The sequence below is a fragment of the Rana temporaria genome, chromosome 3 (assembly GCF_905171775.1).
Source record: "Rana temporaria chromosome 3, aRanTem1.1, whole genome shotgun sequence".
In the NCBI taxonomy this organism is placed as follows: Eukaryota; Metazoa; Chordata; class Amphibia; order Anura; family Ranidae; genus Rana; species Rana temporaria.
The window spans coordinates 289,039,782-289,057,893 of record NC_053491.1 but is presented as its reverse complement, the minus strand read 5'-3'; the positions used below and the strand labels follow the sequence as shown (position 1 = coordinate 289,057,893).

Below are 18,112 nucleotides of genomic sequence, written 5' to 3'. Positions count from 1 at the left end.
TGCAGAGAGCAGGTGTGCACTGTGCATAGAGAGCAGAGTTCCTATATAGTGCAGAGTTTATGTGTGTGCTGCCTATAGAGAGCAGAGTTCAGGTGAGAGGGGAGGAGGGGGAGACAGATGGGGAGAAGGAGAGACAGATGGGGAGAAAGGGGGGCATGTGGGGGATTGGGGGGCAGATGGGGTAGACAGATGGGGGAGAACAGGGAGAGACAGATAGGGAGAAGGATGGGGGAGACATATGGGGGAAAGGGGGGGGGCATGGGGGAGACAGATTGGGGAGAAGGGGGGCAGATGGGGAGAAGGGTAAGACCGATTGTGGATAAGAGGGACATATGGGAGAGAAGGGGAAGACATATGGGGGAGAAGGGGAGGGGGAACAGATAGGCGAGAAGGGGGAGCCAGATGAAGGAGAAGTGGAGAGGGGGGACTGATAGGGGATTTGGGGGTGACAAATGGGAGAAAAGGAGGAATGGACAGATGGAAAAAAGGAGGGGACAGATAGGGGAGGGGGGAGACTTATGGGGAGAAGGAGGGGACAGACGGGGGGCATATGGGAGAGAAGAGGGAGACAGATGAAGGAGAAGAGGAGAGGGGGGAATTGTGAGTCATAGTTGCTATAGTTCTAGTTTCTGCTGATATTGGCGATATGCAACCCTACCTGGGCACAGCATCTATGAGAGAGGAATATTGCTTGGGGGCACAACTGAAATCTGGAGGTGCATAGCCCATCCCAGCCCCCCCCCCCCTAGATCTGGCCATGTTCCATAGGAGAGTTCAGACTGCAGGAAGGACACAGGCTTCATGAGATTCTGTGGCCAGGCTAACATGGCTGTGCACATCATCTGCCCAATCCTCAGCTTTCACTGGCATGGGACAGGAAACATGGAGGGTTCAGTGCAGGCAGCCGCTGGGAGAGGAGTGCTGTCACTTGTTGACACAGAAACCTCAGAAGTGTTTACAGATGACAGGAGAATGCGGCAAGCGCAGGGCAGTACCTGACATGGTTCCGGGTAAAAACAAGCCCAACGCCACTGCACAGAGCACTATGCATGCGGTGTGACCTGGCACACCCTGTGCACATGCCTATGTTCAGACAAAAGACACATAGGCATACTTCGGGAACATTTACAAGTATTTTCTGCCGTTTTGAACTGCAGCCAGCAAAATAATGTTCCTAAAATCAGTTGTAACACTATATATAGTCTCTATGTGTATATAATACTTTTTACTGAATAACTTACTGTGACAATCTCATCCTCTGCCACCGCTGTCACAGTCACTGCTGCTAAGGTAGCTGTTTGTTTCACAACCTTCATCATAGCTTTTTGAATCTGGAGATTGGTAAAATAATTCACTGCAGCAAACTCAATGAGTGCAGAGAATACGAAGGCAAAACAGACAGCTATAAACCAGTCCATTGCAGTTGCATATGATACTTTTGGGAAGGAGTGCCTTGCACTGATGCTTAAAGTGGTCATTGTAAGAACTGTTGTAATCCCTTAAAAATAAAGAAGAAATAAATAATATTAGTCACTTTTTATTATGCTACTACGCATGCACGTTACGCACACATGCACAAAGAAGAAAAAATAAAGTCTTCTAATGCAAAATATGTAAACTATTATTTTGGCACATGAACATTAACTAGGATGTTACCTAGAATGAGTGCTCCAATTTAAAATATCTCAGAATTAATTGATTTGTTATTACTGACATCTGCAATTACCCCATTCATTGGCAAAAAACATTCAATCTCTTCAAACACCCCACAACCAATCAAATTACTGGGTGGGAGAATCAATTGTCTGGGATGAATTTTCTCAGGGGATTTCTGTTGTTTCTTAAGCATAAGCCTAACAACATAGTCATCTATTTGGTGAATAACTGATAGCAGCATACATATTTATGTCAGGATCTTCAGGTTGCCCTGTCATGTCTCTGCTACCTTTAGAAGTATTATAATTTCACTGCAAGATTTTCAGACCAGACCATGCATACATTGCTAATCAAAATAAATCGGAAAATAAGTGTCTTCTGTGCAATTGCTTGTTATTTAATACAATTTATGTCTTAATTTTTTCAGTGGTATGGTAACAAGCCAATCTTTTTTTTTTAATTGGCTAATTGATTAAGGAAAAGAGGATTGTACAAAGGTGATGTAAACTATAATTACAATCAGCAATATCTAAATAGATAATTAAATGGCCTGATCATTTTTGGATGTGCTAGATATTGTGTTGGATAAATAATTATCACACCAATGTTTGTTTAATAAGTGCAAAGTTCAGTAAGCCATAGCAACCAATCATATTTGAATCTACTGTAGTAGATTCATAAAAGGCTGTGGTGAGTTATTGTGAAAGTTAGAAACAAGCCTGACTCAAGATTCTTCCACTGTGACAACAATAACATTTGCCTTGTTTTATTACACCAAAATCAACGCAAGCTCATTATACAGATTAATTTAAGGAGAATTATTAAGTCATGTGTAAATGTAAAATATAAACAAAACAAAACATGCAGTACCCCATTGTTATATACCCCATATATTCATGCAGTCATTAGAAAATACTAAACTCACACCTGTGATAGATAGGAAGGGTAAGCTACAGATCTTCCATTTAGATACATAGATACAAAATTCAAAAACATATACAATTCAATAAAAAAAGTTGAGATACATTTGTGTCTTTCTGCTCAACAACACATTCCATAAAAAAAAAATAAAAAAAATAAACATGGATCCAAAAGCATATGGAAATTATGATTAGGTTTAAGACAACTTAATAAATTAAACAGACAAATGACCTAGTGCACTGTGTCATTTGAATTGCAATTAATATAGTGCTCCGATGCATATTTTATCTCCTCCAGCTGATGTAAGTGTCTTGAGAGTTTTAACTGTCTGATTTTGGCACTGGTACAAATCACTGAAGGACTGGTATGCTTGGCTTCTGATACTTTCACAAGCATTGACTAAATAATTAATTGGATGGTTTATTTTGTTTTACTTCTTCAGGAGTTAGGTTATAGTCTAATGTTAGGAAAGGTATACAATTAAATATTAAGGGTTGATTTTCAATAATAGTTTAGGTGTTAGAATAATGTTAAAGGGGTTGTAAAGGTAAAAAAAAAAATCCCTAAATAGCATCCTTTACCTTAGTGCAGTCCTCTTTCACGTACCTCATCCTTCGATTTTGCTTTTAAATGTCCTTATTTCTTCTGAGAAATCCTCACTTCCTGTTCTTCTGTCTGTAACTACACACCGTAATGCAGGACTTTCTCCCTGGTGTGAGGGGGCGAGCAGGTGTGTCAGGACGCCCACTAACACACAGCTCCTTTATCTGCAAAGTAGAGAGTGTCCTGACACCCCTGCTCACCCCCTCCCCCTCAAGAGGCTTTCTCCACACCAGGGAGAAAGCCTCACATTACGGTGTGTAGTTACAGACAGAAGAACAGGAGGTGGGGATTTCTCAGAAGAAATAAGGACATTTAAAAGCAAAATCGAAGGATGACGTAAGTGAAGGAGGACTGCACTAAGGTAAAGGAAGCTATTTAGGGAATTTTTTTTTACCTTTACAACCCCTTTAAGGATTAAAAGTTACATTTTGTAAAGCTTCAATGCAGTGTTGGGTTGTAGTTTACATTCCAGTACTATGTGGTAGGTAAGAGTAAAAGTTTAAACTTAGGGTAGATCAAATGTTAAGGTTGTACAGTAGGTGCACGCGATATTGTGTCAATCTCGCTCCCTTTCTCGGCGAGATTGAGCACCTACGAGCCCCATCGCGGGAGCCAGCGCCGAGCTGGCTTGCCGCGATAGAGACAAAGCCGTCATAGAAGCGACGGGAGATCCGACTTGGATTCCCGCCAATTCTACACGTGTGCAGCGTTTGTTATGAATCCTGAGGGGGAAGTCCCCGCCGGATTTTAAATAAAAATCCGGCATGGGTTCCCCCCTCAGGAGCATACCGGGCCCTTAGGTCTGTTATGGGTTGTAAGGAGAGCCCCCCCTACGCCGAAAACGGCGTAGGGGGTCCCCTACAATCCATACCAGACCCGTATCCAAAGCACGCTACCCGGCCGGCCAGGAAAGGAGTGGGGACGAGCGAGTGCCCCCCCCCTCCTGAGCCGTACCAGGCTGCATGCCCTCAACATGGGGGGGTTGGGTGCTCTGGGGCAGGGGGGCGCACTGCGGCCCCCCCACCTCAGAGCACCCTGTCCCCATGTTGATGAGGACAGGACCCCTTCCCGACAACCCTAGTCTTTGGTTGTCGGGGTATGCGGGCGGGAGGCTTATCGGAATCTGGGAGCCCCCTTTAATAAGGGGGCCCCCAGATACCGGCCCCCCACCCTAAGTGAATGGATATGGGGTACATCGTACCCCTAACCATTCACCTGGAGGAAAAATGTCAAAGTTAATAAACACACCACACAAGGGTTTTTAAAATAATGTATTTTTCTGCTCCGGAGGCACCCCTGTCTTCTTTATTAGCTCTTTTACCAGGGGGGGCTTCTTCTTTGACGTCTTCGGGTGGGTGGGGGCCGCCGTCTGGTTCTCTTCCACCGCCAGGGGGGTCGCTTTTAAAAAAGCCCTTCCGCTATCCCGACGGGTCTTCTCCGCTATCCGGGGGGTCTTCTCAACTCTCCGGGGGTCTCCTTCTATGTTCGCCGCTCTCCGCTGTTGACTCGGCGCACCCCGGTTCTTCCTCCAGCTGTCCGGTGCCTTCTCCTTCAGCGCTGAACGTCTATCTTCTTCTTCCATGCTGTGACGTATTCTTCTTCTTCCGGGCTGTGACGTCATCTTCTTCACTTCTCCAGATGTTGACACGCCGGCTCTTCTCGCTGAAATGACGGATGCGCGCCTTGCATCGGACCTATATAGGCCTCACAGTCCCATCATGCTCTGTACCTACCCATGTGATACCTACCCACGTGGGTAGGTATCACATGGGTAGGTACAGAGCATGATGGGACTGTGAGGCCTATATAGGTCCGATGAAAGCAGCGCACCTGCCATTTCAGCGAGAAGAGCCAGCGTGTCAACATCGGGAGAAGAGAAGAGAAGACGTCACAGCACAGCGGCCTGAAGGGAGAAGTAGAAGTCGTCACAGAACAGCGGAAGAAGAGGAGAAGACGTCACAGAACAGCGGAAGAAGGAGAAGGCACCGGACAGCGGGAGGAAGAACCGGGGTGCGCCGAGTCAAGAGCGGAGAGCGGCGAACATAGAAGAAGACACCCCCGGAGCGGAGAAGACGTCACAGAAGAGCGGTGAAGACCCCGGAGAGCAGGAGAAGACCCCCGGAAATCGAAAGAAGAAGCTTCCCCTGGTAAAAGAGCTAAAGAAGACAGGGGGAGCCTCCGGAGCAGACTAATAACATATTTTAATACCCTGTGTTTTTTATTTGTGTTTTTACCACTTTTCCTCCAGGTGAATGGTTAGGGGTACGATGTACCCCATATCCATTCACTTAGGGTGGGGGGCCGGTATCTGGGGGCCCCCTTATTAAAGGGGGCTCCCAGATTCCGATAAGCCTCCCGCCCGCATACCCCGACAACCAACGGCCAGGGTTGTCGGGAAGGGGCCCTGTCCTCATCAACATGGGGACAGGGTGCTCTGGGGTGGGGGGGCCCCACAGTGCGCCCCCCTGCCCCAGAGCACCCAACCCCCCCATGTTGAGGGCATGCAGCCTGGTACGGCTCAGGAGGGGGGGGGCGCTCACTCGTCCCCACTCCTTTCCTGACCGGCCGGGTAGCGTGCTTTGGATACGGGTCTGGTATGGATTGTAGGGGGACCCCCTACGCCGTTTTTTCGGCGTAGGGGGGCTCTCCTTACAACCCATAACAGACTTAAGGGCCCGGTATGCTCCTGAGGGGGGAACCCATGCCAAATTTTTATTTAAAATCCGGCGGGGACTTCCCCCTCAGGATTCATAACAAACGCCGCACACGTGTAGAATTGGCGGGAATCCAAGTCGGATCTCCCGTCGCTTCTATGACGCGCACGTTGGAATGTGCTGTCACTATTCCAGTGAGTGCGAGATCTCGGCACCATGTCGCCGAGAATCAGCGCGATGCTGTCATGCTAAAAACGCAATATCACAAACACCTACTGTAGATAGGAAAAGATAACATTTCGGAGAGACAATGCAGGGATAGTGCAGGGGGACAGCATAGTTTAGAGTGAAATGCCTGTTTGTTTTTGCTACTAAAAGTCCTTCACTAAAAGGTCCTGCTCCTAATTTCCAGTGTTGTATTCACCAATATAAATAAACATATTTATATGGGATGGTTTTTAAAAAGTAGCAAAATCTATCCCGGAAAATAATTCCCTGACATATTAGGTCACATCCTAATAATTAACCACTTCCCATCCTTAGGCCATTAAAAGATTTTCAGGACTTTAAGTGGTTAAAAGAAAGTCATGGCTGCAGCTAGAGCAAGGAGCTTGGTGTAATTTTTTTAAGCCTTTTATTCACATATCTGGGCGGCTCCCACCACCACCAACGGTGGTTCTAAGGCTCTCTCATTTCAACAGGAAGCACAGGACCATGGTAAACTGCCAAATGATACCTCTAGTTTCAGAGGTATCATTCTGCATCTATTGTAGCTAAGAAAGAAGCTAATCATGCACAAACTGTACTTGATTAGCTGCAATGGAAGGCATGGGGGTCTAATAGACTCTTGGAGGTTGATTTACTAAAACTGGAGAGTACAAAATCTGGTGTTGCTGTGCATGGTATCCAATCAGCTTCTAACTTCAGCTTATTCAATTAAGCTTTGACAGAAAAAAAACACCTGGAAGCTGACTGGTTTCTATGCAAATGTTGTACTCTCTAGTTTCAGTAAATCAACCCCTTGGTGTCTCCAGAAAGAATACCTGTAAACTGTCCATGCTATCACATAAGGAGCCTGTTTTCCTATGCTTTTGATAAACAATTCTGCATATATTTGGCAACATAAAAAAATTGCAACACTATTGTATATCTAGGGCCTCTGCTTTTAGAAAATGTATAATGGTTTGGGGTTATAAATACTTTTTAAGAAAGAAAGGGCTAATTTTAAAGTGTGAGGAAAATTTAAAAACATGCCCTGTGCATGAAGTGGTTAATAGACTTAGTATCCCAATTCATATTTAAATTCAAATGAATCATATCTTTATTATGGTATGCTCATAACTCAGAATTATTTTCCATAGGTAAAACTTAATAGGTGACCATAACATTGGATATTCAGTACATAACAATCTCCAGGTGCAAAGCACCTTCCACCTTCCACCAACCAATGTATTACTGCACCTTGCACCATTATCTTCACATTTTACTGTCTTATTCAATAATATTAAAACTTATCAAGTGTTCAGTGTTAGATATTAAAAAAGTTATTGTTGTTAAAGTTGTAACTTTCTTTTTTTATTTGTCTCCCTGTTTACAGGAACTTACAGCATTATCCAAGGGTAAGATGATGTGACAGACACGTCTTGGGTATAAATCTCCAGCCACATAAGGTACATATTAATTTAGCTATATATAGGTTCTAAAAAATAAGCTAAGTCCATACCCGCAACAGTCCTTGCTGGAACTGATTCTTTGTTGATCCAAAACACAACTTGAGACAACACAACAGTCATGCTGCATGGAATGTATGTATGGATGATGTAATAGCCTATTTTCCTTCGTAGGTAAAACAGTACAGTTTGCTGTGAATATTCACCTGTGACAAATAGACAATGAAATGATCAATGAATAATGAAATGGAAGGTAATGGGTGCATCAATTCCAAGGCATACCAAAAACTGTTCTAGCCGGAACAGATTCTTTGTTGATCCAAAAAGACACCTGAGAAAGAATGACGGTCATTATGCAAGGGATATACGTCTGTATAACAAAATATCCCATTTTCCTTTGCAGGTGGAAATGCACTGTCATTACAATGTATTCACCTGTTGATTAAAAAAACAAACAAACATATAATTAACTCAACAAATACAAATAAATGTACCACCATTATTACAGATACTGTTTTAATTTTACAGTGGGATCCACACTGCTAGTATTGTGGCTGGACTAAATTAATAAAAGAGGGTGTGTGGCCAGCAGTAAAGGAGTATGGCCACTTAGAAGCAAAGTTCCGTTCCACAGCGGCAAATTAAGCTATTCTCGCAGTCCCTGAGCCCGGAACAAATCGATTTCACCGCCCATACCCTCAGGTACCTGTAGAAAACATGTCTAGGAAGAGGAAAACTCAGACGGATGACAGACTTTTTCCAGCAGCACCGCCGGCAGCACAGTCAAGATTGTGTCGGTGAGCAAATAGGAAACCTGCATGGCATATCTCAGGCAAACAGAGATAGCTCCCAACACTTCTCAACCAACAAATCCCAGCCTCATACAGAGAGCAACTTTTACTCCCAATCCTCCTCATCTTCATCCAGCCCTGTGAAGGCAAAACAGCAAAACCTTCCGCAATATACAAATGAAGGAGACATCAGAGATGTTTCTCTCAATGATACAAGGGACATACAAGACTCCATCTTGGTTTTTCCTACTAAAGACCAGCCTGTATTAGACACAACATTAAAAGACATGCTTGTCTCACTGCACAGCACAATACATGCAGATATTCTATCCGAGACAAATAATTTCTAAACTGATTACCTAAACCAAGGCATCTCCCAGATCAGCTACAAAAGGACATGATTGTACGCATCCATTTCTACCAAACCAAGGACAAATTCCTTATGCGCACCTGAAACCCAGAGAATAGGCCTCTGTGCACTCAAGGCTATCTGCATACACAATGCAAAGGACAAGAAATTTGGCTACCATCTCTAAACATTTGTGGAACCATCGGATCATATACCGATGGGCGTACACATCTCGCAAGACTTCAGGCGGTGGATGTGCGACGATGATAGGGAGCGGTGAGGAGATGAGTCAGGACAATCAACAGTAACCGCAGTAGTGTCAGGAACAAAAAAATGCAAGTAATAAAAGCACAGGAGCAGTTGAACAAGAGCCTGAGTTAATGGTTGTACCTGGCCCCGCCAGCAGAGGGAGAAACGACTTTAAATGATTTATTACAAGCGGTTAATGCATGTAAGCACTCACTGGGGGAACTATGTGATCAAATGAAGGGCATTAAAGATGAACTGTCTTTAGTATGACATGAGCTGCAGAAAACAGTTGAAGGAATAACGGCTGCGGAAGGGAGGATAAGTCAAATAGAGGATGATTTATACCCAGTAAAACAGGAGGTTAACATTTTGAAAGATCAAATGGGCAAGTTTGCTGAAAAATGTGGACAATGTGAGGTTTGTGGGGCTTCCTAAAAAGAGTGAAGGGCCAAATCCGATAGAATTCCTGGAAAAGTGGTTCATAGAGCTATTTGGAAGAGAGACTTTCTCACAATAGTTTTAAATAGAAAAAGCACATAGAGTCCCTTTCAGGGCCCCGCCCCCAGGAGGATACCCTAGACCAGGGATATGCAATTAGCGAACCTCCAGCTGTTGCAAAACTACAAGTCCCATCATGCTTCTGACTCTGGTGTCATGCTTGTGGCTGTCAGAGTCTTGCTATGCCTCATGGGAATTGTAGTTCTGCAACAGCTGGAGGTCCGCTAATTGCATATCCCCGTCCTAGACCAATGCTGTTGAGAAATGGGAAATATCCTTGGAAAACAATGGTATTAGGATCTCAATGTATCCAGACGTTTTGCCCGACCTGCAGAAGCGCAGGGCTGAGTTTATGGAAATTAAATGTAGACTTAAAAAATGTAATGTCAAATATGCATTGCTCTACCCAGCGTGGCTACGAGTGGTCGCACTGGAGGGACCAGTTTTTTTACTCTCCTGCTGGAGCGGTATCATGGTTGGAGGATAATAGGGAAAAGCTGCCGATAAAATGAGAGGGAGTGAAGGAAGAGAGAGGGAGACACTTGGATTGAATTTGGGGTCACTGGGAAGATTAATAAGTTAAATTGGTTTGATGGAGTAGGAAGACACACAGAAGAAGAGAGTATCAATGAATGTGGGGGGCACTTGTAAAAATTAAATTTTCTTGGTGATTATAGGGGGGGGGGGGGTGGAGGGGAGAAGGGGGAGGGTGGAAAGTGGGGAGTGTGCTGTAATGGAAGGTGAGGAGAAAGTTGAGCTGCATGTATCGGTCACAAAAAAAAGCCCTTAGGGCAAACCGAAAAAGGTGTAGGGTGGGTAATAGGGGGGGGGGGTTGAGATGGGGGGTGTGGAAAGGTGGTAAGACACACAGGAAGGATGGCACAGAGGACACAGAAGGCACAGAGTTATAATTCATTTGATAGAAGAAATATAGGAACATTTAAAATTTGATGATAAAACAAATATTAAAGATTCACTTAGGAGAAGAGGTTATATTTATAACACAACACAGGAAACAAGAATATTGGGGTACTGAGTTACAAAGGGAAATGATTATATGTAGGATGGTATTTGTTCACTTGGCTTTATTATGCTATCTGTTGAGGATTCCCTCTTCCTCTTTTTTAGCTCTATTTCATTTCTTGATATTCAGTCTAGGATATTGAATATAGGCTCCTAGAATGTCCAACCAGCTAAGAAAGCAGCAGTATTTTCTATGTTGGAAATGCATGGAGTGGGGCTGATCTGCCTGCAGGAGACACACCTGACAAAGTGCACTAAGTTACAGTTTCGAAGCAGGAGGTTTCAATGTCAATATCACTCGGTGTACTCCTCTTATTCAAGGGGGGTGAGCATATTGGTAAGAAGTGGAGTGGTGTTCTCCTGCAGGCAGATCAGCATAGATGAAGTAGGGCGTTATATTTTTCTTTATTGTGAAAAAGAAAAGAAAAAGTATGTTTTGTCAAATATTTACCGTATTTTTCGCTCCTGACCATAAGACGCACCTATGTTTTAGAGGAGGAAAACAAGAAAAAAAAATTCTGAACCAAATGGTGTAATAAAATATTTTCCAAGAGCCCATGAAATGCAGCCTGACCATTCCCATAAATGCAGACTGTCCATTGCCATAAACGCAGACTGACCATTGCCATAAACGCAGACTGACCATTACCATAAAACACAGACTGAGCATTGCCATAAAACACAGACTGACCATTGCCATAAAACACCATAAAACGCAGACTGACCATTGCCATAAACGCAGACTGACCATTGCCATAAATCGCAGACTGACCATTGGCGTAAAACCGCAGACTGACCATTGCCATAAAACGCAGACTGACCATTGCTATAAAAATGCAGACTGACCATTGCCAAAAAACGCAGACTGACCATTGCCAAAAAACACAGACTGATCATTGCCAAAAAATGCTGCACTTGTGGCTGCACCTTGTTTTACTTGCCAGTAGCAGCCATGGGATCATCAGGCATGGGGGTCACCATCCGGACGTCTAAAGCTTAGCATGCAATGCCCCACCCCCTGCCCATGATTACACAGTGCCGAGCAACTGTCTCTGTTGTTTTGGTGCCGCACACCTGCGCTGAGCCTGGATGTCACAGAGGAGGGAGGAGGAGCTGAATCATCGCTACAGGCCTGCCTGGGGGCCTGTAGCTGGCTGGGGATGGTTTGTGTGCGGGACCCGGGAGGAGGCAGAGGGGGGGCTTCTTTCGTGCAGAGATGCCACCCCTGCAAAGTGCACTGGGCGAGGGTGGTGGCGGTGGGGGCGGTGCCAGCGACGGCGGGGGGCAGTGCCTGTCGTATATTCGCACCATAAGACGCAGAGACATTTTTCCCCATATTTCTGGGGAGAAAAAGTGTGTCTTATGGTGCGGAAAATACAGTATATCCCTCTGCCTTTTAAATAAGAGTTTATATATAGACTAATGGAATTTTTGATGGATAAAATTGGAATACCGGTTATAGTAGTGGGGGACTTCAATGAGGTCATTGATAACAAAGTGGACAGGTTTCCACCAGGAACACTGCTGCATAGTATGTCTGAGAACCCGCTGCATCAATTCCTACAAGAATCTTGGTTATTCGATATGCAGAGGGTGCGAAATTCCGGATACTTTGCAATTCTCTTGTTTTTTGAGTTCCTATTCCACATTCTCTAGGATTGATTTGGCCCTAGGTAACAGGGAAGCGCTACAGACAATAATGGATATAGTATATCTACCAAGGAGGGTATCGGATCATTTACTGCTGGTGGTTTCTGTGAATTTGGAGGGGAAAAGGTCTCTTGGGGCATGGAAGATGAGCCCATTCTGGTTTGAACTAATGGGGAGCCCAGATGAGGGTTAAGCTAAAAGAGTTTGTGGAGTTAAATGAAGGTACGATGACCAAGGGAGTAATGTGGGATGCGCTGAAGGCATTTCTTAGGGGCATACTGATCCAGCAGGTAGAAAAAAATAAGAAGAAATCAAGAGAGTGGGAGGATAAAATTAGGAAGGAGCTTGTGAAGGCAGAAAAGCAATATGTGGATGACCCATCGCCAGGGAAACAAAGATTATGACTGAATAAACAACTAGGAGCAAAAAATAGCAGTGATTAGGAAAACAGAGAACAAGTGACTTGTCCAGAAGCAAGCTGCATTTGGGGAAGGGGAAAGTGTAGGACTGATATTGGCTTATCTAGTGAGAACTAATTACTCCCCCTCTGCAATTCCTGCGATTAGGACAGTAGGGGAAATCTCATCCCAGGTTTCAGAGATTACAGATACATTAAGAGAATATTACGAAAACCAGTACAGGTAGCGGGGGATGGCAGGAGGGGGGGGGATTTGAAATATTTTTTAAGAATATGGTGATACTGGCCCTTACAGTAGAGGATAGAGAGGGAATGGAGGCTCCAATAACCATTGAGGAAATACAGCAAGCAGTAGCGGGGATGGTTAACCAAAAATCTCCCGGGCCAGACAGACTCCCAACAGAGACTGAACTGGGCAGAAGTTGTGGGGAAACTGCCTACCTTTTTTTAGAGGCATCAATAATAGTATTGCATAAAGAGGGGAAAGATCCATTAGACACCACATCTTATAGACCAATGTCTTTGCTGTGTTCAGATGCCAAAATATTGGCTAAAGTAATGGGTTTATCTCTGGCAGATCGACCAGTATGAATATAAGAAGGATATTCCTCAATCTACAGATACCAACTGAGAATATTGGAGCAAGAGCGGTTATGTCCTTCAATGTAGTTAAGGCATTTGATAGCCTGGATTGGGGGATTATCTGGCGAGTATTGGAGGGAATTTGGGTTCGGGCCCTCTTTTATCAGGTGGATAAAAACACTGTATAGTGGCAGGAGCACTAAAATCAGAGTTAATAATGATTACTCGGGTAAGATTCAATTGAAAAGGGGGACGAGACAGGGGTGCCCATTGTCAGCCACTGGCAATAGCAATAAGATCAAGCTTAGGTATGAAGGGGTTTTTAAGGATGACAAGATCCCATTATATGCGGATGAGATTAGCCTTTTTTGGGGGGATACAGAGCAATCCCTTAACCACTTTCCCACCGGACCATTTGTCAGCCTTAAGACCAGAGGTGTTTTTACAATGTTCCACTGCGCTGCTTTAACTGGTAATTGCGCGGCCATACAATGTTGTACCCAAACAAAATTTGCGTCCTTTTTTTCCCACAAATAGAGCTTTCTTTTGATGGTATTTGATTGCCTCTGCGATTTTTAATGTTTGCGATATAAACGGAAAAAGAGAGAAAATTTTGAGAAAAAATGATATTTTCTACTTTTTGTTATAAGAAAAATCGAACAAACTCAATTTTAGTCATACATTTTGGCCAAAATGTATTCAGCCACATGTCTTTAGTAAAAAAAATGCCAATAAGCGTATATTTATTGGTTTGCGCAAAAGTTATAGCATCTACAAACTAGGGTACATTTTCTGGAATTTACACAGCTTTTATTTTATGACTGCCTATCTCAATTCTTGAGGTGCTAAAATAGCAGGGAAGTACAAAACCCCCCCAAATGACCCCATTTTGGAAAGTAGACACCCCAAGGAACCTGCTGAAAGGCATGTTGAGTCCATTAAATATTTTTTTTTTGTACCAAGTGATTGAATAATGACAAAAAAAAAAAAAAAAAAAAAATTACAAAAAGTTGTCAATAAATGATATATTGCTCACACATGCCATAGTTATATGTGGAATTGCACCCCAAAATACATTCTGCTGCTTCTCCTGAGTACGGGGATACCACATGTGTGAGACTTTTTGGGAGCCCAACCACGTACGGGGCCCCGAAAACCAAGCACCGCCTTCAGGATTTCTAAGGGCGCAAATTTTTGATTTCACTTCTCACTACCTAAGACAGTTTTGAAGGCCATAAAATGCCCAAATAGCACAAAATCCCCTCAAATGACCCCATTTTGGAAAGTAGACACCCCAAGGAATCTGCTGAGGGGCATATTGAGCCCACTGAATATTTAATTTTTTTGTACCAAGTGATTGAATAATGACAAAAAAAAAAAAGAAAAAAGAAATTACAAAAAGTTGTAACTAAATGATATATTGCTCATACATGCCATGGTTATATGTGGAATTGCACCCCAAAATACATTCTGCTGCTTCTCCTGAGTACGGGGATACCACATGTGTGGGACTTTTTGTGAGTCTAGCCGCGTACGGTGCCCCGAAAACCAAGCATCGCCTTCAGGATTTCTAAGGGCGCAAATTTTTTATTTCACTCCTCACTACCTATCACAGTTTTGAAGGCCATAAAATGCCCAAATAGCACAAACCCCCCCAAATGACCCCATTTTGGAAAGTAGACACCCCAGGCTATTTGCTGAGAGGCATGTTGAGTCCATGGAATATTTAATATTTTGCCAAAAGTTGCGGGAATATGAAATTTTTTTTTTTTTTTGCACAAAATTGTCACTAAATGATATATTGCTCACACATGCCATGGACATATGTGGAATTACACCCCAAAATACATTCTGCAGCTTCTCCTGAGTACGGGGATACCACATGTGTGGGACTTTTTGGGAGCCTAGCCGCGTACGGGACCCCGAAAACCAAGCACGGCCTTCAGGATTTCTAAGGGCATACATTTTTGATTTCACTCCTCACTACCGATCACTACCTATCACAGTATTGAAGGCCATAAAATGCCATGATGGCACCCAACTCCCCCAAATGACCCCATTTTGGAAAGTAGATACCCCAAGCTATTTTCTGAGAGGCATTTTGAGTTCATGGAATATTTTATATCTTGCCACCAGTTGCTGGAATATGACAAACTTTTTTTTTTTTTGCACAAAGTTGTTACTAAATGATATATTGCTCACACATGCCATGGTTATATGTGGAATTGCACCCCAAAATACATTCTGCTGCTTCTCCTGAGTACGGGGATACCACATGTGAGGGACTTTTCGGGAGCCTAGCCGCGTACGGGGCCCCGAAAACCAAGCACCGCCTTCAGGATTTCTAAGGGCGCAAATTTTTGATTTCACTCCTCGCTGCCTATCACAGTTTCGGAGGCCATGGAATTCCCAGATGGCACACAACCCCCCCAAATGACCCCATTTTGGAAAGTAGACACCCCAAGCTATTTGCTGAGAGGCATGGTGAGTATTTTACAGCGCTCATTTATTTTTGAAAATGAAGAAAGATATATATATTTTTTTTTTCTTTTTTCAAATTTCAAATCTTTGTGACAAAAAGCAAGATCTGCAAAATACTCAACATACCCCTCTCAGCAAATAGCTTGGGGTGTCTACTTTCCAAAATGGGGTCATTTGGGGGGGTTTTGTGCCATCTGGGCATTCCATGGCCTCCGAAACTGTGATAGGTAGTGAGGAGTGAAATCAAAAATTTACACCCTTAGAAAGCCTGAAGGTGGTGATTGGTTTTTGGGGTCCTGTACGCGGCTAGGCTCCCAAAAAGTCTCACACATGTGGTATCCCCGTACTCAGGAGAAGCAGCAGAATGTATTTTGGGGTGTAATTCCACATATGCCCATGGCATGTTTGAGCAATATATCATTTAGTGACAACTTTGTGCAAAAAAAAAAAAAATAATAATAATAATTCTCTTTCCTACAACTTGTGTCAAAATATAAAATATTCCATGGACTCGAGATGCCTCTCAGCAAATAGCTTGGGGTGTCTACTTTCCAAAATGGGGTCATTTGGGGGGGTTTTGAACTGTCCTGGCATTTTATGAACAACATTTAGAAGCTTATGTCACACATTACCCACTCTTCTAACCACTTGAAGAAAAAGCCCTTTCTGACACTGTTTGTTTACATAAAAACATATTATTTTTTTGCAAGAAAGTTAAGTTGAACCCCCAAACATTATATATTATTTTAAAGCAAAGGCCCTACAGATTAAAATGGTGGGTGTTGCATTTTTTTTTACCACGCAGTATTTGCGCAGCGATTTTTCAAATGCATTTTTTTGGGCAAAAATACATATTTTTTTATTTTAATGCACTAAAACACACTATATTGCCCAAATGTTTGATGAAATAAAAAAGATGATCTTAGGCCGAGTACATAGATACCAAACACGACATGCTTTAAAATTGCGCACAAATGCGCAGTGGCGACAAACTACATACATTTTTAAAAGCCTTTAAAAGCCTCTACGGGTTACCACATTAGATTTACAGAGGAGGTCTACTTCTAAAATTACTGCCCTCGATCTGACCTTCGCGGTGATACCTCACATGCATGGTACAATTGCTGTTTACATATGACGCCAAACCGACCCTTGCGTTCGCCTTTGCGCAAGAGCAGGGGGGGACAGGGGTGCTTTTTTTTTTTTTTTTTTATTATTATTTAATTTGCTTTTTTAATTTTATTTTAAACTGTTCCTTACTTTTTTTTATTATTTTTATAATTTTTATTGCCATCTTAGGGCATGTAAATATCCCCTATGATAGCAATAGTTAGTGACAGGTACTCTTTTTTGAAAAAATTGGGGTCTATTAGACCCTAGATCTCTCCTCTGCCCTTAAAGCATCTGACCACACCAAGATCGGTGTGATAAAATGTTTTCCCACTTTCCCAATGGCGCAGTTTATATCCGGGGAGGGGACATACCCTCCCACTGCTTGTAAAAGCAGTTTAGAGGCTAATTAGCCGCTAGGACTGCTTTTACATGAAAGCCGACCGCTGGCTGAAAAGAATGATACCAAGATGATACCTAAACCCGAAGGCATCATTCTGGTATAACCATTCAAAGTCCAGCAACATACCATACGTTGATGGTTCTTGTTGGACATGTATTGTAATCTTTTTTTTTTTTCATGCAGCCTGTTGGCTGAACGAAAAAAAGATTGATCGGTGGGTATGCCCACCATTAGAATACCTCCCTTCATCCACCCACTTCTAATGATGGGCATACATGCACTATTTATATATGACGAAGCATGGGGGCATCCTCCCGCAAAAAAGTTATGCCGCTCACACACGTATGTACGCCGCATAAAAAGTTATGGCGCATACACACGGTCGGACTTTTCCACGGGCAAGCTTCCGACGGAATTTCGACCGTATGTACGCGGCATTAGGAGCAAAATCGCTCCTCCACCCCTAATGCCCCCATGCTTCGGCATATATGCTCTTTTTTTAACTGTGGTGGTGAAATCACCTCCCACAGTGTTGGAGTCGCGGCTTTATGTATCGTGGGAGCAAACGCTGTTGCTGTCACGCTAAATAAATCTGCGCTGCAACTGAATGGCGTACCTGCTAAGCAAATGATGGTTAACATTATAACAAAGTAACATTACATTTTAACAGTAAGATCTTACCATACCATACCTGCAAAGCAAATATAAAAAAAAACAAAAACATTTTTTAACGCAACCTGTGCCTAAAAAATATATATGCCGAAGCATGGGGGCATCCTCCCGCAAAAAAAGTTATGCCGCGTACACACGGTCGAACTTTTCCACGGGCATGCCTCCGTCGGAATTTCGACCGTATGTACGCGGCATTAGGAGCAAAATCGCTCCTCCGCCCCTAATGCCCCCATGCTTCGGCATATATGCTCTTTTTTTAACTGTGGTGGTGAAATCACCTCCTACAGCGTTGGAGTCGCGGCTTTATATATCGTGGGAGCAAACGCTGTTGCTGTCACGCTAAATAAATCCGCGATGCAACTGAATAGCGTACCTGCTAAGC

The 18,112-nt window shown here is 43.3% G+C and overlaps 1 protein-coding gene across 3 annotated transcripts in view; it reads right to left on the bottom strand.

Moving 5' to 3' along the window:
* Positions 1–18,112, bottom strand: part of GABRA6 (gamma-aminobutyric acid type A receptor subunit alpha6) — a 102,606-nt gene that overhangs the window by 18,296 nt on the left and 66,198 nt on the right. For 2 of the 3 annotated variants that reach the window (XR_005747971.1, XM_040344727.1), the window contains exons 7-8: positions 7,558–7,710; positions 1,242–1,498 (exon numbers count right to left, since the gene is read on the bottom strand). Coding sequence is in view for 2 of the 3 variants with exons in the window: in XM_040344727.1 (XP_040200661.1) it covers positions 1,242–1,498; positions 7,558–7,710 (410 nt within the window). In the remaining variant the exon portion in view is untranslated. Of the gene's footprint in view, positions 1–1,241; positions 1,499–7,557; positions 7,711–7,786; positions 7,940–18,112 lie in introns of all 3 variants that reach the window. The other variant, XM_040344728.1, reaches the window with a different exon arrangement.